The sequence below is a fragment of the Papaver somniferum genome, chromosome 4 (genome assembly GCF_003573695.1).
Source record: "Papaver somniferum cultivar HN1 chromosome 4, ASM357369v1, whole genome shotgun sequence".
NCBI lineage: Eukaryota > Viridiplantae > Streptophyta > Magnoliopsida > Ranunculales > Papaveraceae > Papaver > Papaver somniferum.
Genome location: NC_039361.1, coordinates 128,161,994 through 128,187,446, shown reverse-complemented (window position 1 = coordinate 128,187,446; position 25,453 = coordinate 128,161,994). Strand labels below are relative to the sequence as shown.

Genomic DNA, 25,453 nt, shown 5'->3' with positions numbered 1-25,453 from the left:
TAACGGCGAGACAGAAGGAAGCGAGGAGCGACCGTTGGATGCGGAAGTACAACGAAACTGACGGCTCAAGATGGAGTTAGGTGCTGTAGTGTTTGACAGGAGCTTCAGACTTCGATGCACGACGATGAAGCGACCGTAGGATGCATCTGTGGATCCAATCTGACGGCTACGAGCTTAGGCAGGCTTTGGGCTTGGTCTTGGACTTAGGTTATAGTTTGGGCTTAGACAATTCTGAGCCCACTTCTTCTTTAAGAACAAATTCTTCCTTCCAAGCCCACTTCTAGCCTTCTGGTCTTGCGCACAACATTCTTCGCGGCTTCCTTGTGTGATTCCTCTTGGCTTCCACCACTTTTCTGCTCTTTTGGCTCCGTAATTCATCCAAGCTTTATTTAGTACCTAAAAATACAAAATTAATTAATAAAAATATTTATTCTTGAAAAAAATGAAAATACATAATATGGGATAAAATGTAGAATTAATGCACAAAAGATGAGTTAAATGCCAAGAAAAATATATAGAAATATGCACTTTTTAGCACTCATCAAATACCCCCAAACCTGAATTTTACTTGTCCTCAAGTAAAACAAAACTAAGGAAATCCTACCTATACCACTGTCGTTGTTCTCTCGAATGCATTTAGCGTATGCACTAAGCCTTTTAAACCACTAAGTGTCCCTAGTGGACGAGTGAAGTCTCGTGAAGGTTTGCTTAGAACGTACCTACAAAGTTCTAGGACAAAATATAAGCTCAGATTCCATCAAATATGACATGTGCAAGTCAGTTTAAGCTCACAGCAATATGGAGATGTCAATCTAGCTATCAAAGGCACAATCCTAGCACTGATAACAAATAAAGACATGTGATAAGAGTGTAAAGTGTATCTACACATGTGTAAAGAAAGATCGGATGTTATGACTACTAATCACCAAGAGATAGTTTCTCAGGCTAAGAACCGAGGTCGAAATCTAGCTAGCTGTCCGGACTTTACGAGAATTGTGAATGAGTTGGAGGTATTTCACAATTACTCGCGTTGTACATCAGTGGCATACACCCTTCCTTGCTTATAACACAAAAACACAAAAGATGACTCTTTACATGACTCTTATTTACATTGACTACTCTCTTTTATTTTTGGAACAAGAGAGGATGGAATTGATAAATACTTGATTCTTTTTTTTTTCTTTTTTCCTTTTTTTTTTTTTTTTGATTTTTTTTTTTTTCTGAATAAATATTCATTTTTTCTTTTTCTTTTTCTTTTTCTTCTTTTTTTTTTTGTGAATAGAATTTACAACATGGTAACTCTTTTGATACATAGAGAGAAAGGAATAAAAATTACATGACACTTAGCAAGAGGTAGCCCTTTTTGATGCACCCAGTTAAATTCGATGGTTGTCTTTCTTAATGTAACCTCCACCTTCTATCCCAACCAACCAAAGAACAAGCTAGTCAAGTTTCGTTCAGTATTCTAAAGTGATTGGCAACTAAAACTTCCGATAGAACACCTCAAGGATGAGGCTATACATGTATTGGTAGATCGTGCGCGTGCAAGTTTCTTATCACTATGTGAATTGTGCTAGAATCAGGGTGCCTAAATATCTAGACTAAGACTCCTAATAAAAATACATATTTGCACAAGAGTCAACATTTCAAGGTAAATGAGCTCCATTTTTATGATTTTTTTAATTTTTAATTTTTTTTTGGAATTTTTAAATTTTTTCAAAAAGAAGGAGTTCTGCTTTTTTTTTTTTTTTTTTTTTCAATTATGGCATATTATCAAAGTATCTACTTTTCACCCCCAAACCTAAACTAAACATTGTCCTCAATGTTTCAAAATATGAACAATATTATAATACAACATATGAAGAGGATCATGCTGAGTAGAGAAAAAGGAAAGAGAATACCCGATTTCGGCGAAAGCAAGATTAGAACTCCGTTATTCAAGGCAAGAATCCAACATATGTCAGCCGAGATCATATTGGATTAGCAAAATATATACAAAAGGAACAAAAGGTTTTTTTTTTTTTTTTTTTTTTTTTTTTTTTTTTAAAATTTATCTACTGGATTATGTACAAAAAATTCACCATACACCAATAATCTAAAGAGTTGAGGATCAACCCAAAAGACGAAGTGTAGAGGTTTCAACAGCTTCACACAAATATAACAGGAAAGAAACGCAAGTGAAACTGTGAAACAAAATGAGCTACCCCCAAACCTGGATTTTTCAACGGACAAAATTTTGGAAACAAAATCTCGCAGTTTTGGGGGTTCATCATGCACAAGGTCTAGCTCGAAATGAACTGTGCTAGGGACGGGCAAACATGCTAATTCCAACTGTGGCTCCTCAAAGATATTATACTTAGATGCAAAATAGTCCAAAAGGACTTGGGAAGCACACAGTTCCAAACCTAGATTAGGGACTCTCAGAAAAGTCGGTTTGACAATATGGGTACAAACCAAATCTAGGTTGGGTGGAAGGCCATCAGATTGTGACTTATGTAGGACGATAGGCACATCATTACTAATCACATCAACATCTCCTAAGTCTTCTACACGTGTCACAACATGCTCACAATCATCAAACAAATTGGCAAGATCACAATCAGAGTCATCAACATCATCAACAGATTTATTCTCATGCATCAGCAAATCAGGAGAAATATCACAATGTGACCTAGGTAGAGAATCAGACACATCAAATATATTTTCATGCATATTAACATTAGTGTCTACAGAAGATTCAACTATTCCTATGTCATGCTCATCTTCACAGAATAATTGTACGAATCCCATGTCAATATCAAAATCATATGAATTACAATGAGTATTAGAAAGAACAACATTCATGAAGGTCGAGGGCGAGAAGCCATATGTTTTTGAACCAACAGGTTCCACAATATTTTCATGTTCTTCTAACATATCATCATAATCATCATAATCATCATGGTAGCATGCATATTGGTCCTCATTAACAGTGGTGGTGTCATTAGTCGATTCATGTTCCTCTAAATTAGGTTCATATTCAACATCATTTACAAGAATGGGACTAGACACTTCATTAGGGACAACATACATTTCCTCATGAATTTCCTCCTTTTGTAGGTGAAGCAAAATCTGATCTAAACATGCCTGAATTCGTGATGTAGATCTATCAAAGTTTTGCTCACTGAGTCTGAAAGCTTCTGTGGTGGAGTCTAAATTCATGGGAGTACAAAATTCTTCATGTTCAAATTGTGGTGAATGGTACATGTGTGCATGGTCATTAGGGTTTACAAAATATTGATCGCAACCCTCAAAGGATTGATTATGGTCCCAATGACTACCATTCTCACAATTTATGGGCATTTCATACCTTGGATTTTCTCTAGATTGCCTAAAATTATGCAAAATATGACAATTCTCAACAGGGTGGTCTAAACTACCACATGCGGGACATGCATAGATTTCAGGTTGCCTAAGAAAATTAGATGTGACAGATTCCTCATGTGATTGCATTTCTAAAGCTGCGATTCGAGCTTCTAATTGATCGATCAGTGATGATTGTGTGAGTGAGGCACTAGCAAAATGTTCATTTTCACGTTGTGATGAATGATGCATGTGTGAATAGTTACTAGGGTTCATGGATTGAGGCTCGGGACTTTGAAAATGTCCATAATAATTCCTATAACTATTGACATCATGGTCTATGGGAGGTTCATAACGTGGAGTATGTCCATACGCAAGTTCTCTAAGGGATTTGTTGTATTCCCCAACTGTAGACCAAGATCTAGACATGATTTGGCTCAAAAGCTAAGTAACTATGTTACAAAGCCCAAAATTTGGTTTTTAATGGGTTTGGATTTTTGGGAAAAATTTGGTTTTTTTAATTGGGAGCAAAAATTTTGGTTTTAGTATTGGGAGCAAGCCCACATTGGTGGGAGAAATTGCTTTGCCAAGGGAAGGTGAACAAGCCCACAATGTGTATGCAAACTGAAGCCCAATGTAGCTTTTGAGATAGCCCAATTGTTGCTTGTTTGGTCTGCGGCCCAGTTGGGCTTTTAAAAGTTCAGTTTTTCTAATTTAAAACTACAGGCCCAAATCAATGTAACACCACAAGCCCACAAGCAATTAAACAAACAAGCCCACAAGAAATTAATTACAAACCCAACAGAAAAATGGAAAAAATTATTACAAACCCACAAATTAAAAATGGAAGCCCACAGGTTGGGTTCTCTTAATGGGTTTAGGCTTACTTGCTTAAGCACAGCCCAGCTGCTCAGTTTGGTTGCAAAAGCCCAGTTGGGCTTTGGATCATCCTAAGCTTTAGCTTTTCTGAGGCCCAGTTGGGCTTTGGTTCAACTTCTTCACCTTCTGCAGCTTACAGCCCAGTTGGGCTTTATCTTACACCAGCTGCAGCAGCTTCAGTGGCAGCAGGAGCACCAGTTCAGGTTCAAACAACAACAGGCCAGCAGCAGGCTTTGGGTTTCAGGCTGCAGCTTTGGTTCAGCAAGTTTCAGCCTTAGCAGCACAGCAACAGGTGCAGCAGCTCACAGGATTCTTGGCCTGGCACCAGCAGGAGCACCACAACAGCACAAGAGCACCAGCAGCAGCAGGTGGTTCAGTTCAGGGCTTGCAGGCAGGGCAGCAGCAACAAGGGTCAAGTTCTTACAACCCAGCAGCTTGGCAAGCTCAACAGCAAGGTTAAGAAAGGTCTAGCAGCAACATGCAACAGTTAGCTAGCTAGCTAGCAAAGGCTAGCCAGCAACAAGACCTGCACCAGCAAACAAATGCAGAGAACAGCAAACAAATGTAGAACAAAAACAACAACAGCGCCGCTAACCGAGTCCCCGGCAGCGGCGCCAAAAACTTGGTGGGTTTTATAAACAACCTACAAATTGACCTGCAAGTGCACAGGGTCAGTTGTAGCTAGTGATGGGAAGAAAGGGTTTGTCCACAGGGACTTGGAGGGAGCTATTGTTGTTTTCTAAGTAAAATCTAACCTAAACAGGGAATTGGGGAAAACTAGGATATTGAATCCACCTAAATCCTCAGCTATATCATGTCCAGTGCAAGTCTTGTTTTTGGCCTTAGTAAACAAGGTGAAGGTTCAGGCCTGCCTTGTGTTCTGGGCTTTCATCTAGGATAAGCTATTCACCTAGTTCACTAATGCATCCCTAGCATTGATGGTCTTCTTACAGCACCATCAATCACAGATAGACTTGATCACTAATTGACTAACTATCCTATATCTAAAAAAAATTGCTCACTTAGTTAATCCTGTTCACCCCTAGCATTGGTGGTCTTCTTACAGCACCCCCAATCACAGGTTACTATCATCACTGAGTAATCAATTCTCCATGGTTCTAATTCAAGCTCATCAAGAACAAAACTAAATCATTTACTTCACTGTGGCATAGAGGCTTCATCTGCTTCCTAGTGATGAACTAAAACATGGTAAACAGAAAGAGTAATTGAAATTGAAATAGAAATTGAAATTGAAACTGAAATTAAAATTAAACCTACTCAGACCCAAATTGGGGGTTAACTTGGCTATCCCAAGAACGAGTTCTAACACACACCCATATCATCTATTTATACAAACAATCAAAAACCCCAAAACAGTGAAATTAGGGTTTGGTGAAAATTAAAATTAGGTTTTACCTAATCACTGATAGCAATTATAACTCTTCACCCATGCTTCCTATTCGTATTCTCCTGCTCCCCACACCAACTGTGATTTCTGCTTCGACACATGCTCGTCCTTCCTCTTCTGCTCTGCTGGTCTGTGCTGTTGCTCTAGCTCGACCTATCTTATTGTTTTCTCATCTAGGGTTTCAGAGAGTTGAGAAAACTATAAAATAGATAGCTAGAGGAATAGGGGGAGTGATGGGTGTTGGGGTTTGGTTGATTTGAGAGGAGATGGTGGTGGTTGAGGTGGTGGTTGAGCGGGGCAGTGGAGTTGGTGGCGCTGGACATCGAGTTGCAGAAGAGAAGAAGGGGGAAGAAGAAAGAGAAGGTCGATGGAAAATGGATTGGGGTGCGTTTGTTTTGGGTATAGGGTATTTGGTACTCGGGTGTTGAGCGGGTTTAGCAATTGTTGATGAACAGCGAGGATGAGACGTTGGATGCGAAGATGATGGATCGATCTAACGGCGAGACAGAAGGAAGCGAGGAGCGACGTTGGATGCGGAAGTACAACGAAACTGACGGCTCAAGATGGAGTTAGGTGCTGTAGTGTTTGACAGGAGCTTCAGACTTCGATGCACGACGATGAAGCGACCGTAGGATGCATCTGTGGATCCAATCTGACGGCTACGAGCTTAGGCAGGCTTTGGGCTTGGTCTTGGACTTAGGTTAGAGTTTGGGATTAGACAATTCTGAGCCCACTTCTTCTTTAAGAACAAATTCTTCCTTCCAAGCCCACTTCTAGCCTTCTGGTCTTGCGCACAACATTCTTCGCGGCTTCCTTGTGTGATTCCTCTTGGCTTCCACCACTTTTCTGCTCTTTTTGCTCCGTAATTCATCCAAGCTTTATTTAGTACCTAAAAATACAAAATTAATTAATAAAAATATTTATTCTTGAAAACAATGAAAATACAGAATATGGGATAAAATGTAGAATTAATGCACAAAAGATGAGTTAAATGCCAAGAAAAATATATAGAAATATGCACTTTTTAGCACTCATCAGCCACCAAACTAACAGACTTATGGCAACTTTTAGGCAACCAGCCGCCTAAATCCCGTGGCCATGGCTATGCCTGGCGCCACTTACACCATCATGCCGCTGGCATGCACAAACTATGCCATCCATGCCGCAATGCCACTGGCATGCACTAAAGGCGCCACTGTGCCATTATCAGGCGCCAACAGAAGGTAGCCATAATCAATGACTACCCTTCCTCATGAGATGCAATCTCAGCCATCCAATTTCTCCACCGAACTGATAGACTTGTGGAAAGTTTCAGGCGGCCAGCCAAGACGAGTCTAATAGCATCACATGCTATTTTCCTGCGACAATTCTCGTGATTTTGACTTTCAAAAGTGCTAAATGTTTTCCACAAAGAACACTCGAGACATTAAACATGCCAAAAACTGGGGGATATTCATCAGGGTATTGGTATGGCGGTTTACGGCGTGCGGCGTGCAATACACCTGTTACAAGAAAGTGTCATGAAGAGGGGCGGTTAGTAATAGTGTAAACGTTTCCTTCATCGTGGAAGCATAAATTCTAACATTACACGTTACTCCACTCTTCCACCACTCAATCGTTTCCACTTCCTACGAGATCAGGGTACGTTTTATTATGACCTGTATAAATAGGTTTCACCAATTTCCACCAAACGACAAGTTTTGGTCAGGAGAGCAACACAGTATCCAGAAATCACCTGATAGCTCTTCATTCAGCTAGCCAGTTCTACTTTCTGATACAAGTCACAAACAACCACACTTTCAGAATCAACGCTAGTCTCTACATTTTCTTTGCTTCCCTCCCTAAGAACAACCCTTCTCCTTCACTTTGTCACCGAAGCAAGCCTGGAACAACCATTTATTAGTTTAGGCCAGATTTGTACATATTGATCTCTCGAATCAAAAGTACTCTCGTGCAGTACATTGTTTAGGGTCTAGACTCGTTTCTCATCCACACACACGAAATTACCAAAAACAACAGAAACTGTTTTCACCCTCAAACAATTGGCGACCACATTGGCAGATTAATCTCTCGATTGCAATATCCATCATCCAATTTTGTCACACGAGAAGATTTGGAACGCTCTGAAGTGCGTTGTTCAAGGAAAGATAGATTCAAGAGAATTGCGCCTGGGGAATGGAGATTCTCCGTCTTACCACGACATGAAGATGTTTCACAGAACGACTGAGGATTTCTCGCAATATGGACGGCGTCACCCATAAAACTCGAATTTACACCCTGAGAATCCAGTTTTGTTTAAAGACCCTAAAAGCGAGTAAGTTTTTTCAGGCAATGTTTACACGACCAATTGCTTTGAGTTTCAACATTAATAATAGAAACTGATAACTATGTTATCCCAAGATTTCATGTTATCCCATATTTTCCATTTTCATATGACATTTATTGTTTTGTGACTTTTCTGGAATAATTATGCTACTCACAGTCGTAATCAAAGTGGCATTTTTTAAAAATAATTCATTCCAAGAATAATCCAAAACCCTCATAAGAAGAAATGATCTATTAATCCCAAAAACCAGAAAATCAAACCATAAACTACGCGTTTTGTTTGCCTTTAAAAAAAAAACCTAAGAAGAGGAAGTTCAGAAGACAGAAGATATTCAAGGGAAATCATTCAATAATGGTTCGTTCTTCTTGGAGAAAGCATCCTTCGCGCTTTGAAAAGCCGCCCGTTTCAGCTTCAACTCCGGAGACAAGCTTGCGACTTCTGCTTCCTGATGGTTGATCACATCCGCAGAGGGACCTTCGATCGTTTCAGCCTGCAACTTTTGGATCTCGAAAAAACTTTCACAGAACCAAGATACGTTGAACTCAAAGTCTACGCACATATCCCGGTGAAACTTCCAGCTTGAGACTACATCTCCTGAATCAGTATGGCCAGTCACATTGCACATGTCATGAAACGAAGATAAAGCTTCTTCCACGCGCTTGACCAACGCAAATCGGCTAGTGATCTTTTTGGATGTGGCAATATGTCCATACCTTTTCCACATCTTGGTATATAGCGCCTCATACTTAACTGGTACACTGAAACCTCCAATCAGCATGTGATCTTCATAAGGAATCAAGAATGGAGGGACGAAAGCGGCGCCTGCAGCTGAACCCGCAACCAACAAGGGTTCTTTAGTAATAATTGCACCAGTTGTTATAGAAGCGTTATTCACCGTTTGAAGCATATCAAGCTCTCCAGGACGATCAACCTCCATCTCCAGATTACCAGCGGGCACAACTTCCATGAATGGAGATGAAGCTATATCTTCACTGTGACGATTCTCTCTCTCAGGTTTATCTCCAAGAATTTTTCCTTCCTGCAATGTTATCGATTGAACATTTATTCCAAATAAATATCTCAAAAAGAAAAAAAAACATGTGGAAAACTCACCGACTCGTCTGAGGGATCACTGGAAGAAGACTCATCATTACTTTCAGAAGAGTTATTCTCATCATCACTGGATTCCGAACTTTATTTCTCGTCGGATTCTCCTTCACTGTGGGGAGACTCAGTGTTGCCACCCACTTTTTCGAGAGATGCCGTCTTATGGTTATGCGCGAGTTAGGGAAAGGCGTTCGTGCTGTTAAGACCCTGAGTTTCAAAAAAAAAAAAGAGAAAGAGACGATCAACAACAAAACAGAAGATTTGTATCATCCAATCAAGTAAATAAGGAGTTCATGAATACCCGTGTGTTGGAAGAACTGAAGGTCACAAGAGCCGTCGAACCCGATTGGAAGCCGCCTGCACGATTTTCGACCTTCGCTCCCTTTTCTGGGGACTTCTCATATCCGGGCTAAGAGATTTCGTTAACTGTGGGAAGCTCCCTCAATAATGGATGTTTCACCAAAATCGCAGATGAAAACTTGCCACGAGGATCTTTCACCACGTCATTCACGAACCCGTGGATGGCAAGAAACTCATCCTGCCAAAATATGTTATATCTGGAGGTAGTCGCTGGATTCTGTTCTGAAAGCAGGAAAGGGAGGCTTTTACCCGTGCAAGGACACTAGCATCAAGAACAACTGACAAAAATTCTTCTGGAGCCGACGACTGCCGAAGAAATGGGACTCCTTGGTCAAAGACCATATGCCGAGCAGCCTTGTTAATGTTATAAGGAACTGCCTCATAAGATCCTCGAAAAAAAGATGGCACGTGTCCGGGTATACATCTTCGCATGAATACCATTTCTCCAACGCTCATATTCTTTTCAACAGAAAGCAAAGTCGTGTTTGGGGCAGAGGCAAAAGTGTTCGCCTGAACTATGGATGCATGGACCGGAGCCCAGGGACGAAAGTTAACTGCGTGCGCGTTGTCGAGGAAGTCAATGAGATTTGATCCAGGTCTTGGACGCTTATTCAACCAGCGAAGTATCTTGGAGACACCATAGGATCCAGGGAATGAAGCCAGTGGCTTGGGAGCATAATTTTTGAAGTGCTCCCACAACCACGTTTGGAGAAAGGCGACGTGGACATACGAGTCTACTTTCATATAGCCATTGGAAGCATAAATGTCCGCATCCAGATGATCCAGATGGGTGTACAAAGAGCCAAAAAATAAGCTACCAATGGGGAGAACAACACCTTTCGCCAATTTGATGGCAAATTTGATAAGCTCCTGGCTTATCTCCTTATTACCAGAGCCATCATCAAAAATATCCCTGGATATCCACAGAGCTAAAAATGCCGCAACATGGAGTGTAATATTCATCTCATGATCTGACTCCGATTCATCCGGGAACCACTCAGAAACCCACAAGTTATGGAAGCATTTCGTCTCTTTTTCCTTCCGAACGAATCCTGCAGACTTCTCGGCGAGAATGACACGCATTTTTTCTTCTTCATCGGACAAGGTGATGTTAAGATTCCCTGTTGTTGGAAGGTTCAGCAAGATGGCTACACTCTCCAAGAAAATGGTCATTTCACCCCACCTGCATATGGACGTGTGAGTATCCGGACACCATCTGGAGATAAAAGTGATCAAGACCGCGATATCTTTCCTGATTTGAAGTGTTGCAGAAGCCATGGCAGCATTGATGATTTGTGCCCTGGTCAGATTGGCCTTACACAGTCTTGACTTATCATGAATTGCATCAATTTATCAAAAGAGTGCAATGGACTCTGACAAATATTGAAGTCAATAGGAGAAGCAAGATACTCTTTCTTCTGAAGACAAAACCGCATTGCACGACCTGGCCGAACCTATTGGACGTCTCCTTCATTCTCGGAACCGGTCAAAAGGATTGTGACATATTTGGGATGTGTCCTCTTAACTGTGGAAGACATTGTGAAGAACTCATCATCCATATTCGGCTTGGAGACGCTAGCATTTTTCGACGCAACGGAGGAACTGGTTTCAGGTGACATCTTAACAAAATCTTTTTATGCTGCTTAACTACAATGGAGCAAAAACGGAGAAAAGTCATTACTTTGAGAAAACCGTGCATGAAGGCTTTGTCAGAATCGAGTACAATGATTAAAAATCCACGGCAAGTTTTCTACGGGAAACTTTGTTTAGCCACAAGTCATAGCACGCATAGACAAAAGGAGCACGCATAGCCAAAAGAGTGGGGACTGATGCTCGCTTCAACAAGCCATATTTTACCGCAGAAAACACGTCCTTAGACAAAACCGTGTCTTGCGGCAATAATTATGCTCACGACTACAAAAGTAAAAGGAAACCTTAAAGCTAGGTTTTCATGGGAAAGGAATTAATGACAGCCACCCGTCCGTACATGCCTACTTTGCATAATAATTGTTTACGTTGCTATTAATATGGTGGCTAACATTATTGCGGTGCTACTGGCAAAGAGGAATCATTCATACTGAAGTATTTCAAAAAATTTATGGAAGATGTACCTATGGCTAGGGTTTACACCAATACAGAAGAGCAAATAAAAGAATAAACACTGGGATACGTACCTGAAATATGCTCGCCTGCTTTATTGCTACTGCTCTGCCGCTAGCACCAAGACGTGGAAACAAAGCTAATAATACGAGATTAAGAGGATAGTTAACGCCTTTTATAAGCATAGCACTTTGGAGTTCGAGTGAAGGAAGGTTTCTTGTTTGGGCTATACACGGAAAGAGGCAACCGGTCCCACGCTGACAACGCTCCATGACTCCAACAGGTCGCGACCAAGACAGCGCCAACAGCCCGCGCCCAAGCCGGGACCAACAGCCCGCGCCCAAGCCGGGACCAACAGTCCGCGTCCCAGCCAGTGCCATGCCCAGCTCCAACAAGCCACTCCCAGCGCCAAAAATCCACGCCCAAGTCAGCAGCCATCTCCGCCGTTCAAAGAAGCACCATCGACCTATCCATCCAAAGTCCAGCGCCATCTTCTCCGCTCCGCAGCCAGCCAAAGCAGCGCCATCCTTGCCATTCGAAACAGCGTCAAGGCTCCAGCACTCCGTAGCCAAAGCAGCGCCATCCACCTTTTCGTAGACAGCCAACGCCCGTTCCGCGGACCAAGTTGCAGTGCCACCTCTGTCGATCAGTAGTAAAAGTTGCAGCGCTGACGCCAACACCCTATGTCCAAGCCGAATTCATGCAAATCCGCCAATGCAAGGATCACACATTCTTTATGCCTCCTGACAAAGGTTAGCCAAACTTTCCTGACAATCTCTTCATGACTTGCCGTTTCGATTTTATCCTTGTCTGTCACCATCTCATGCTTACCCCGCAACAATGCCACTGTTACGAGCTAAGCAGGGGACTTAATGTTGATGGTGGTTTTTATCTTAGGGTTAGAATTGTAAAACCTTACATCTGATGTGATGTCACTCTGTAAGGAAACGGATCCATGAGTGTCAACCTCTTCACTGGCACATTTATTGAGCAACTCAGTTCTTTCTTATGAAATTTACCCAGTATGGTGCATGTAGCAACAATCCCAGGAATTCTGTAAATTTTGGCACCTTGCCTACACTCAATTAATATAAGTTTCTTTGAATGCTTTCTGTGCTATGTTCCCCGGCTGAACCCTTAATGTTGATATGGCATGACAATTTGCGTTCACTCGCAGCAGAGTAGCACGAATTTCCAAATATCAAGGATAAGGTCTTTTCATAAGGTATTTAATCAGAAAGCATGCTGCTCTCTGGAAACAAACTTATAATAACTCTGTGTCAATACATAGAATTCCAATCAATTATCCTGACTAATTTGCAAAAGTTGGGATTTTGCGCCTTGCGCAGTATATCATACCTTGCTTGTCGAAATTAATCTTAGGCAAACTAGGTAATTAATCCGCCATGGATTAGCAGATGCAAAATCTTGCCCAAGATCAGAAAAAAAAGGAGTCGTAGGATAGGAGCAGCAACAAAGAGAGGCATGGCCATGCCTTAGGCCAACCGGCGCCATTTTCCATTGGCCACGCCCCATCCTAAACCATCCATATTTCCCTCGACCAATCAGGTCACCTTAAAATCGCCACACGCACATAAGTTGTGTCCGGGACCATACTTTCCGGCCCTATTTCCCATCGACCAATCAGGTCGCACTAAACTTGCCACACGCACCAAAAGGGTGGCCACGCCCATGCTTAGCCGGCTCCCTGCTTTCATCGACCAATCAGGTTGCTCTAAACCTGCCACAACTTTAAAAAAGGGTGGAAGTTGTGTCAAAAGGTTACCCTACCAAGTTGGCTTCCCGAAACCATGCCAACATGGTAACAACATATCAAACATGCCAAAACAAACATGCCAGGCGCACATGCCAAACGCGCATGCCAGGCGCACATGCCAAGCGGCATGCCAAACATACCAAAAGCATGCCAATCGAACACGCCAAACAGGCATGCCAAGTGCACATGCCAAACGTTCCACCTACCGCATACTACATGCCAGACCCTAATTTAGGAAAAGTTGTCGCGCCAACCGAGCCAAACAATGTTCCACAGAACATGGGGATCAATGTGCCCATTAAAACTTATTTTGCCACGCCATGTTTGAATCTAACACCAACGTGCCAAAAATCCAGCAGCCATGGCTACGCCAGGCACCACTTGCACTATCGTGCCGCTAGCATGCACAAACTATGCCAGCCATACCGCAATGCCACTAGCATGCACTAAAGGCTCCAACGGAAGGTATCCACAATCAACGGCTACCCTTCCCCATGAGATGTAATCTCAGCCATCCAAGTTTGCCACCAAACTAACAGACTTGTGGCAACTTTTAGCCGACCAGCCGCCTAAATCCCGTGGACATAGCTACGCCAGGTGCCACTTACACCATCATGCCGCTGGCATGCACAAACTATGCCATTCATGCCGCAATGCCACTGGCATGCACTAAAGGCGCCACCGTGCCATTATCAGGCGCCAACATAAGGTATCCAAAATCAATGGCTACCCTTCCTCATGAGATGCAATCTCAGCCATCCAAGTTCGCCACCGAACTGATAGACTCGTGGAAAGTTTCAGGCGGCCAGCCAAGACGAGTCTAATAGCATCACATGTTATTTTCCTGCGGCAAGTCTCGTGATTTTGACTTGCCAAAGTGCTACATGTTTTCCATAAAGAACACTCGAGACATTAAACATTTCACAAAATGGGGGATACTCATCAGGGTATTTGTCTGGCGGTTTACAGCGTGCGGCGTGCAATACGCCCGTTACAAGAAAGTGTCATGAAGAGGGGCAGTTAGTAATGGCAAGAATTGTGCAAAATTTTCCTTCATCATGGAAGCATAAATTCTAACGTTACACGTTACTCCACTCTTCCACCACTCAATCGTTTCCACTTCCTACGAGATAAGGGTACGTTTTATTATGACCTGTATAAATAGGTTTCACCTATTTCCACCAAACGACAAGTTTTGGTCAGGAGAGCAACACAATATCCAGAAATCACCTGATAGGTTTTCATTCAGCTAGCCAGTTCTACTTTCTGATACACTCACAAACAACCACACTTTCAGAATCAATGATTCTGGTCTCTACACTTTCTTCTCTTCCATCCCTAAGACCAACCCTTCTCCTTCACTTTGTGACCGAAGCAAGCATGGAACGGCCATTTCTTGGTTTAGGCCAGATTTGTACAGATTGATCTCTCGAATCAAAAGTACTCCCATGCAGTACATTGTTTAGGGTCTAGACTCCTTTCTCATCCACACACACGAAATTACCAAAAACAGCAGAAACCGTTTTCACCCTCGAACAGAAGGTTATATTCGTAAAACCACATTGGAAATGATGTATCTGTGATCAGCATCAGAATCATTAGAAATTTATATCTTCACTTTCCGCAAGAGAAGTAAATTGCAGTTATATAATCTCATCAAATGTAATAATACCAGAAATAACCCTGTGTCGTAACGGCACGACATGAGACGGAATAATTTTTGGTCATAATGATTTATATAAATCCTATAAACTAAGATAAGACTTATATTGACCCATGAGAACTTGTAGCTGTGAAAATCTTAGATATTTTTCATCCAAATAATTATAAATTCGGTCACCCTTGTAATTGATAAAATAATAATTTTTGACAAAAATGCCAGTCAAATTAGTTTATTTTGCCCTAAAATAATATTTTTTTTATTAGATCTCTAAAGATTGGTGGTCTTTGATACTGTTTTGCGTTGTATTCAGACTATTGTGCTGAATCTTCGTCGATATTTGCCACATTTTCCAGATGAAAATATAACACCACTCTGCACGTTTTCCATATTCGATATTTGCAAAACCAAATCAGGTTTTGAGACAACATGAGGAAACTAAATCACATTTATTATTACACTGTAAAGTGACTTATGAGGTATGGTCTTACTTCTTGAACAGTTATGGAGTCAGGAGGGTTTTCTCAAGTGATGTTAAAAGAACCCTTTGGGAATGGAGTAACAAGAAAAGTAAAAACAGGCTCAAGCGCATTGGGGTTATCTCCCTTTCGCAATCTGGTGGAGTGTTTGGAGAGAAAGGAACAATAGGCTTTATAAAAATGTCTCTAGAAATCTGAAGCAGTTAATTATATAAGTGAAATGTTTGTTGTTCAATTGGACTTTAAACACAAATATCTTCACAGGTTTTAGTCTTTCTACTCTGATTTATAACTGGGATGTTGTGACACACTCATCCGTATAATTGTTTTGGTTACTATGGCACTTCTTTGGTGACTATGTAACATTCTTAATGAATTTGCCCTTTGTCAAAAAAAAAAACCCAGGTTTTGAGAAGCTGAAGGTGAATCATGATAATAAAGAAGGATTTGGTGATAGTGATGGCTCAGTATTGAAGGTTTAGATGACAATACTCAATCGTGTTGTTGTGGAGGATAAGACAATCAAGATCAAGAAGATAAAAAAAAATAGCAGATGCAGAGGAAAAAGGAAACCACCAAAAAATCCAGGGAGGTTTGTGAAGAGATTGAGGTTTCCGTGTCAGTGTAGCTTTAAAAAGGAATGTGATTCCAAGATAAATTGTTGTCCCTTTTGCAAGGATGCAAAGAACGCAAGCTTGCGAGTCCATGTCCTAGCTAGGTCAATTATAAGTTTTAAAATAACATTTCTTTTTCACTAATATTAAAACTAGGCCTATGATTGAAGTGGAAAGTTTTGGTGATTCATTATTTGGATAGATCTCAATTGTATGTAGTTATTTTTGTTTTTCGATTGTTTCCAAAAAAAAAATGAGTCAAATGAAATTGAACATTTTGTATTTTAACATAATGTTCTTTGTTCTTTGCATGTTGATGAAGGACATGTAATTTTCAAAGCATAAATAAGGGTTTTACATGTTGTAACCGCAAATTTTGTATTGTTATTTGTTCTTTGTAGGTTGATGAAGGTGGGCTAATTAGATTTTAAGAAGATATCATTTTTAATAGAAAATATGAGTGTAAAAATATGGGTTTTACATAGTTGTAATATTTAACTGGTAAGGATTTTTTGTTGGCACGTTATTTTTTTTTAATTGGTTGGGAACTAATTACGAAGGTTATCAATGCATATATCCATAATTGAAGGAGGTTACAAATCTTACATGGGTCGAATGTCTTTGTCTGAAATGAGACTGGGATGGTTGGATGCGATGTTTGTCTATCAAAATGTTATCCGACCGTCCAAGGATCAAGAAACCATTCTGTTTGTATTATAGGTATGGCGAAATTATTAGGGCTTCTGAAGTAGAACTTTCAGTATTCCATGTATTTTACAGTTAAGCTGAAAGACTCAAAATCTCTTTTGAATTTCAGAATTCATCTTTGGTGTATGAACTTCCCCAGAATAATATTCAGAATTAATATGATAAATGTCGACTCATATCTGAATTAAATGCTCCTAGACGGATTGCCTGCTAGTATAGAGTGATTAATTAATTGAATCTAGTATCATATTCATCGGTTGAATTCCTAGAAAAATACACTAATTAAACCATAACATTCATTTACTCTGATTCATGACTTTGTCAGTTGAATTGGAAGGACCCTAAGTTCTATGACTTATTACATCGTAAGGGCGGACCCTGTGTTATGGTACCGGGTGTATTAGTAATAATTATTAATTAGCTATTGATTATGTTTTACGTTGGTAATCATGAGTTAGTTATGTGCCTGTGGGAGACGCACAACTACTCACTAGGGTTTGGTTTATATTCCCGTGTTGTAGAGAGTGTGTGGTAGAAAATTATTAATCCAAAAACTCTTATCTTCTTCTCTTTCTCTCACTATTCTTATCTTCCTTGAGCTTTTTTGTGCCGTTTGTAAGGTAGATCCTTACAACTGGTATCAGAGCACTCGATCTGAGTGCTTGTAACAATGGTTAATCAAAAGGATTTCGACGATCTACATAAGAAGTTTAATCTTCTCATGAAGAGCCATGAAGATGTGATCCGTAAGTTTGATGAGACTCAAGGGAATATAAGTAAATCAATCAGCACAAAAATGGAAACTATGGAAGGAAGATTAATAGAAAAACTGAAAAATGGAGATGGGTTGTTATATACTCCTCAGAATCATCTGTTTCATGGAAAGCCTGCTGGGAATCCTCAAGATGGTAGTAATAGACATATCTCGTAACAGTTCTCTAATTCTCACAAACCTAAAGTCGAAGTTCCAAGTTTCGATGGATACAACCCCAGATCTTGGATTAGAAAGTAGAGAAAATAATTTCAGCCGCATACCATCGGAGAGGAGCAGAAGGTGTTACTAGCCTCATTATATTTAGAGGGGAGAGCCTATGTGTGGTTCCAAGACTATCAAGAAGGAAGAGAGGTGATTATTTGGGAAGAGTTCGCTTTTGACATCAACTTCAGGTTTCAAGAGCTAGGACATGATGATGTATTTGGTGAATTTAATAAGTTGAGTCAAAAAGGCTCGGTGATCGAGTACCAAACATAAGTTTTGTATGGCCTAAGCTACCACCCCTCTCTATTCCTGCACGCATCCCAAACAGAAGTTTTGTAACCTCACCTAAGACAATTTCACCGTCCCTAAGAAAAAATTCTAGTCCCAGATTGCCACCCATTAAGAAGCTTACATATGATTATATGAGAGCTCGGAGAGAAAAAGGGATATGTTATAACTGCGACGAACTATACTCTTATGGGCTCAAATGCAAGAAACATTAGTTGTTCATGTTGGTTGTAGATGATGGAGAGAACTTCATACCAGAGGAAGAGTCACCTGAGGATTCTCCGTTGATTCGAGAAGTCGGGGAAGAGGTGGAGATATCTCTCCATGCCTTGCCAGGTAATGTGTCGCATAACACTATTAAAATACGAGGCATGACTAACAATAGAAGGACAATAACTATATTAGTGGATAGTGGTAGCACTCATACATTTCTTGACCATGAGATAGCTGGACTTAGTGGCTCCTATATATAACCAACAACAACATTTCAAGTAGCCGTAGCAGATGGAAACAAACTGATCAGTGATGCAAGGTGCCCAGATTTTTCTTGGAGTATGCAGGGCCATGAATTTCAATTTGGAGTTAGATTGTTAGCTCAAGAGGCTGTGACATGGTCTTGGGAGTCGATTGGATGAGGAAAGTCAGACCCATTAACTTTGATTTCAAAAAGTTAACCCTCTCATTTTCATAAGGTAAAGAAGCTATTGATCTCAAAGGTGAGGCATACTCTACAAAGGTCAACATGATGACAACAAAGGAATGTGACAGGTACTTCAGAAAACATAAGCATGGGATTGTTGGTCAGTTCTTCTCTCTTACTTCTCAGAAATTTCTCCTATTACACCAGAACCATTATAACCCTTATTGGATAAATATCAAACAGTTTTCCAGGAGCCTACTTCTTTACCTCCTAAAAGAACCCATGACCATCATATACCTATCAAACCATTATCCACACCACCCAACCAAAGGCCTTACAGAATCCCACATATCCAGAAGGAGGTGGTTGAGCAACTAGTTCAAGAAATGCTAAGTTCTGGAGTAATTACACCTAGCCACAACCCATTCTCATCCCCCCATTCTACTAGTTAAAAAGAATGATGAAAGCTGAAGGTTTTGTGTGGACTATAAAATATTAAATGACCTTACAATAAAATAAAAATATCCTATTCCTGTTATAGAAGAGCTGTTGGATGAGCTTAAAGGGGTATTTGTATTCACCAAGATAGATCTAAGGGCTGGATACTACCAAATTAGGGTGTATCCTTCAGACACTCATAAGATAGCTTTCAGAACACAACAAGGCTACTATGAATTCTTGGTTATGCCCTTTGGGCTGACTAATGCACCAGCTAGCTTCCAAGCACTGATGAATGATGGTTTTAAACCTTATTTGAGGAAATTTGTTCTTGTCTTCTTTGATGACATCTTGGTCTACAGTACAGATATGAAGACTCGTATTCAACACTTGGCGCTCACCCTAGAGCTAGTCAAAAAACATAGTCTATATGCTAAAATGAGCAAATGTTCTTTTGGAAAGTCATCCATTGAGTATCTTGGGGACATTATATCAGGTGAAGGTGTAGTTACTGATCCATCTAAGGTTGAATGCATGAAGGAGTTCAGGGCATCTTAGGACTGACAGGGTATTACAGGAAATTTGTGCACCACTATGGGCTCATTGCAAAACCACTGACTGAGCTGCTGAAGAAGAACAGTTTCAGATAGAATGCAGAGGCTCGGAAGGAATTTGAGTCACTCAAGACATCCATGATTAACACCCCAGTATTGATCTTTCCAGACTTTGATAAGCCATTTGAGCTGGCCACAGATGCTTGTGACTCAGGAGTAGGGGCAGTGCTGATGCAGGATAAGAGGACCATTGCCTTCTTCAGTAAAGGGACGAGGGATAGATTCCTAGCTTTGTCAACCTATGAGAAAGAATTGATGGTTGTAGTTATGTCATTAACTAAACGGAGATCTTACCTGTTGGGGGTCAAATTCACCATTTACAAAGATCACCAGAGCATTAGACATTTCTTAGATCAGAGAGTTCACTCCATGATGTAGCAGAAGTGGCTAAGAAAATTGTTAGGCTACAATTATGAACTGAAGTATATAAAGTGCCGTGAAAATGGGGTTGCAGATGCCTTATCAAGAGTCCAACTAACAGAAGATGCTGACTGCAATGCCATCTCAGTGTTACAACCAACATGGTTGGCTAAAGTACAAGGGAGCTACATTCAAGATAAATTAGCAGATGAGCTTATTCCCTAGCTTTTGGTTACACCCAATTTTGGAGACTTCACTTATCAACGAGGAGTAATCATGTACAAAGGAAGACTGTACATTGTGGACCATGGGGACTTGAGACAAAAGGTTAGGATTTCCATACATGCTTCTTCAGTAGGTGGTAATTCTGGTTCTAGAGCTAGATACCAAAGGTCTAAGTTGTATTTTTATTAGAAGGGACTTAAACAGAGCATTTTATATATGGTACAAGAGTGTGATATTTGCCAGCAACATAAAACTACTACTTCACTCCCAGCTGGCCTTCTCCAACCCTTACGAGTACCTGACCAAGCTTGGAAGGATATCAGCATGGACTTCATCTCAGGGCTTCCTAAGTCAGAGTGTAGGGAAGTAATTCTGGTTATGGTAGACAGGTTCGCAAAGTACCGCCATTTTTTGGCACTCAGACACCCTTATACTGCTGCTTCAGCAGCTAAGGTATTCTTAGACTATATTATCAAACTCCATGGAATGCCCAAGACTATTGTTTCAGATAGAGACAATGTCTTCTTGAGTAATTTTTGGAAATCATTATTCTCTATGATGGATACTGCATTGCATATGAGTACAGCCTACCACCCACAATCTGATGGGAAGACAGATAGGGTGAATGCTTGTCTTGAGACCTATTTGAGGTGTATGACTATCTTCAAGCCAAGTAAATGGGTAGCTTGGTTGCCATTAGCTGAATGGTGGTTCAATACAAGCTTCTATACTAGCCTGAAGTTAACTCCATTTGAAGCTCTGTATGAGTACCCCCCACCACAATTTGGAGTAACTGCTTCGAGTATTAGCATCAGTTCAGCAACAGATGATTATCTACAACAAAGGCAATCCATGGATGGAATTCTGAAGGGTGTATTAGAGGAGGCTAAACATAGAATGCAGCAGCAGGCTGAAAAAAAGAGAATTGAGAGAGAGTTCAAGTGGGAGATTGGGTATACTTGAGGCTAAAACCTTATAGACAATCATCAGTTCAGCTGAGAAGGAACCTTAAGCTTGCTGCAAATTTTTTTGGGCCTTACAAGGTGCTTGAAAAAATAGGGAAGGTATCTTATAAACTACAGTTACCACCAGGGTCTAAAATTCATTCCACTTTTCACGTCTCCCAGATGAAGGCAAAGTTAGGTCAGGGTGCTCTTTTAAAAACTTCTCTACCAATCCTCGACAAGAATGGCGAAATGAAGATCAAGCCACTCAAGGTGTTGGCCACTAGACAAAGCAAAAGGAATAATCACACTGTCTCGCAAGTATTGATTCAATGGGAGCCCCTCCTTCCTCAAGATGCAACATGTGAAGACAAAGATTTCATGGCTAGTCAACTCCCAAAATTGATCCTTGAGGACAAGGATTTGGAGGATTAGATGGTATTGTCAAGACCCTAAGTTTTATGGCGTATTATATCGTAGGGGAAGACCATGTGTTATGGTACCGGGTGTACCAGTAATAATTATTAGTTAATTATTTATTTTTTTGATCGGCAAAGAAAATGATATATTGATCAGAAAAGAAGCTAATATCGTTAGCTTGTACACCACGCTTCTTGGAAACGGATTTGCTTTGTCCTCCGTTGGGAAGGTATAAAAGAATTATACCACCCTTAGTTACAAAGAAAACAAAAGAAAGAATAAGATGGTAACAGGCTACCAGACTTATTGAGAAGTAAAATACACTGTAAACCAATTCCTCGTAACATCATTTGCATCCACAGACTCAACTTCCTTTATTGCTAAATACCAAGTATATAAGCAGTAAACTGATTTGTTGATAATATCTCTGGCAGTGATGTTCTTGTTATTAAAAGATTTGTCATTCCTTTCCTTCTACAGACTCCACATAATAGCAGCAGGAATTAGGTACCAAACTATATTGCATTCCTTACTGCCCTGAGCAAATTCCCAAGATTGCAACATTGAAGTTATATCAGCTGGCATAGAGAAGAACCAATTTGACTTACTCATGAAATCATTCCAGACTTGTGTAGCAAAGGTGCGATGAAGTAATAAATGAGAAGAAGTTTCATCTGCATCATAAAACAAACAACCTTGAGGAACATCCATACCTATTCTTTTTAGTAAATCTCTAGCAGGTAATCTGTTGTTAGCCAGTAACCATAAGAATAATCCAATTTTAGGAGGACATTTAAGCTTCCAGATAAGATTAAAAATTGGAACAGTGAGAAAACTTTCATCATTAGCAATGATTTTATCATATGTTGAACTTACAGAGAATTGCTTTGACTTTGTAAGAGACCATTGCAATTCATCAGTGCAACTCATGTTAAATTTGAAGCCATTCAAATCTGCAGAAAGGAGAGAGTACTCAGCTCTAGCAGCTGCATTGAGTCTTCTGGGGATATGAAAATTCCAGTTGATAACATTAATATCAAAAGATCCCATATCAACAACAGTGAAATTTTTAGCTCTAGACACTACATACAAATTTGGATAACAAGATTTGAGAGAATGAGGGTATAGCCAATTGTCATCCCAGAACATGTAAAGAGCACCATTGTTGACTTTGAATTGAATAAATTTCAAGAAGGTAGCATGATATTTCATAATTGCTCTCCATACAGATTTACCATAAGTGCATTTGGGATTCTTGTAGCCCAGCAGACATCTCCAGAATCATGCTTTTCTTCCACTAAAGTTCTCCATAATGCTTTATCTTCTACTGCATATCTCCATGACCATTTACTAAGCAAACCATGGTTAACAGCCTTCAAATTCTTGATTCCCAGTCCACCAACTTTCCTTCTTCTTGCTAAAGCAATCCATTTCACCAAGTGCATTTTTTTCTTCCCTTTATTGTCATGCCAGAGAAAATCCTTCATTATTTTTTCAATCTTCTTCAAAACTGAGGCTGGCATTTCAAAAAGAGATATGTAAAAAACTGGCAAGCTTGCCAAAACACATTTGTAAGTGTAATTTTACCAGCTCTGGACAGTAAAGGTTTTTTCCAACCTGCAAATAGTGATGGGAAAATAGAATGAATCCGTGTGTATTCCGCAGTATTGATCATCCCTGATCCATATTTTTATGTATTACTGTGAGGCTCCGTAATGTATCTTATGTTGAGCATTATACAACCAAGTTGATTTTCTTAGCTTAGTTGGTGTTCCGTGAGGTATGTTATGTCGAGCATATTGAACTAAATTAATCATCTTGTTTGGCTATTTAGTTATTGCTCCGTAAGTTTTCTTATGTCGAGTAAAACAAATGACAATTAAATTGATTACTTTTGTGATTAGTTTGGTTGTGTATTCCGATTAGATTAATTATGGGTTCTCTTGTAATTAATCTAGTTGAGTATCTTCGTGTCTCCATAAGTTCTTTTATGTTGAGCATAATCAATTGAATTGATCACTTTTTGTGTTTAATTTGATTCCGTATTCCGATTAAATTAATCATGGGTTTACTTGTAATTAATTTGATTGAGTTTTTGGATATAGGAAATCATTCTTATGGTTTTTGGTGTCCAATAAAATCCTTCTTTTCTTTTGAAATTAAGGTCTCTCTTGTTGTTCTTTCGGGAATGACCTCAAATGGGGGAGAGTTCTTTTGAACTTGTGCTTAATGGTCATATCTTGAGGGGTGTGCGGCTGTGGAATTTTAGAGGGGTTATCTTGTATTTTTAAACTCCTTGATGAATGCATTTAGCTTCGACTTTATGATTGCATCTAAATTAGTTGGTATGTATTTTTTACTTTTTTCATGAAATGTCTCTCTCGGAAATTTCATTATGATCCCGTTATTGTACCTTTGCCAATTTTATTGACAAAAAGGGGGAGAATTAATATGTAGTTCACACTACAAATACATATGGTTTCCGGATCATTGTGTAAGGGGGAGTGGTTTCCATGTGAGATGGAGTATTGACTAAGGGGGAGTGATACATATCACCATAGTATTATTGTTGAAGTTGTGATACAATTGAACTTTGACACTGTGTATTAATACTAGCTATGACACTGTATAACAATGATCGACAACTATGTTTTCTCATTGTTATAGCTACGGATCTTCAACGACGATGATGCTAAACTTACAACCTTTGGGATCATTGGAGTACTTGGAAGTGACGAAGATTTCGAGGAATGTTGAAGATTAGACATGTGGAATAGGAGCTACTAAAGTTTCTTTATCTTTTTTGTATTCCATGTGTATTGATAGTTTTGTCGCTAAAATTGACAAAGGGGGAGATTGTTAGAGCATTGCTCGGTCGAACTCGCATGCGTTGCTATCTCAAGCATGTTTGTCAATGTTAGTGATCAATACTATAAGTCTTGATTTCTAGTCTATTATAGCTAAGTCTCGGACTAGGATAGAAAGTGTAGTTGAGCTCGAGGACTTCATGGCGATTCATCATACAAGTAGAAGAACTACTCAAGAAACCGGTGGAACTTCTCGACAAAAAGGTATGTGAAGACTTGAACTTATCTATCACTCAAAAGTCTATCTACTATATCCCATACTCTTTGAGACAAGAAGTCATATGCTATATATATATATAGACTTTGATTATACACATTTGGTATTCCGATCCGAGTATACCTGGCCTATATATATCTCGAAATATGAGTTGGTAAGCTTTTCGCTTTAACTAAGTTTTTCTTTACCATGTGATGAAAGTCATGATATGTTTCAATCATCTTGAAAATTGCTTTGACGAGAAATGGTGTAACAACTGTGTAACGTCCTCTAAGAATGTTTCAATGATTGAAATGAGAGTTTAGATTACATAATCAATAGTGGACATAAGCATTATTGAGGAAACACATTTATGTATAAGTCCAATTCCTTGAACCAAAGTTTGCGAACTTTGTTGATCAATAGAACCGGAAGAATGGTGTGAGCCAAGTCCGCGAACTCAGTCCGCGAACTACCGAAGTTCTCAAACCCGAGAATTTCTGTTGGAGTTGACAAACTACTTGCGTGAAGCTAAGTCCGCGAACTCAGTCCGCGAACCCAGTCCGCGAACCGGCGAAGTTCTCAGACCCGAGAATTTATGCTGGAGTTTGTAAACTCTGCCCGGTAACTTAAGTCCGCGAACCTAGTCTGCGAACTTGAGAAGTTTATATATCTCAAGATTATTTCTGAACTTAAACTTAAAAATACTAAGGAATGCAATT

At 40.0% G+C, this 25,453-nt stretch overlaps 1 protein-coding gene across 1 annotated transcript; it reads right to left on the bottom strand.

Annotated features, from left to right (window-relative positions):
• Positions 1 to 22,142: 22,142 nt before the first annotated feature.
• On the bottom strand, positions 22,143 to 22,880 carry LOC113273113. The gene has a single exon (XM_026522881.1). The coding sequence runs from the start codon at positions 22,878 to 22,880 to the stop codon at positions 22,143 to 22,145; it is 738 nt and encodes a 245-aa protein (XP_026378666.1).
• Between the last annotated feature and the right edge of the window lie 2,573 nt (positions 22,881 to 25,453).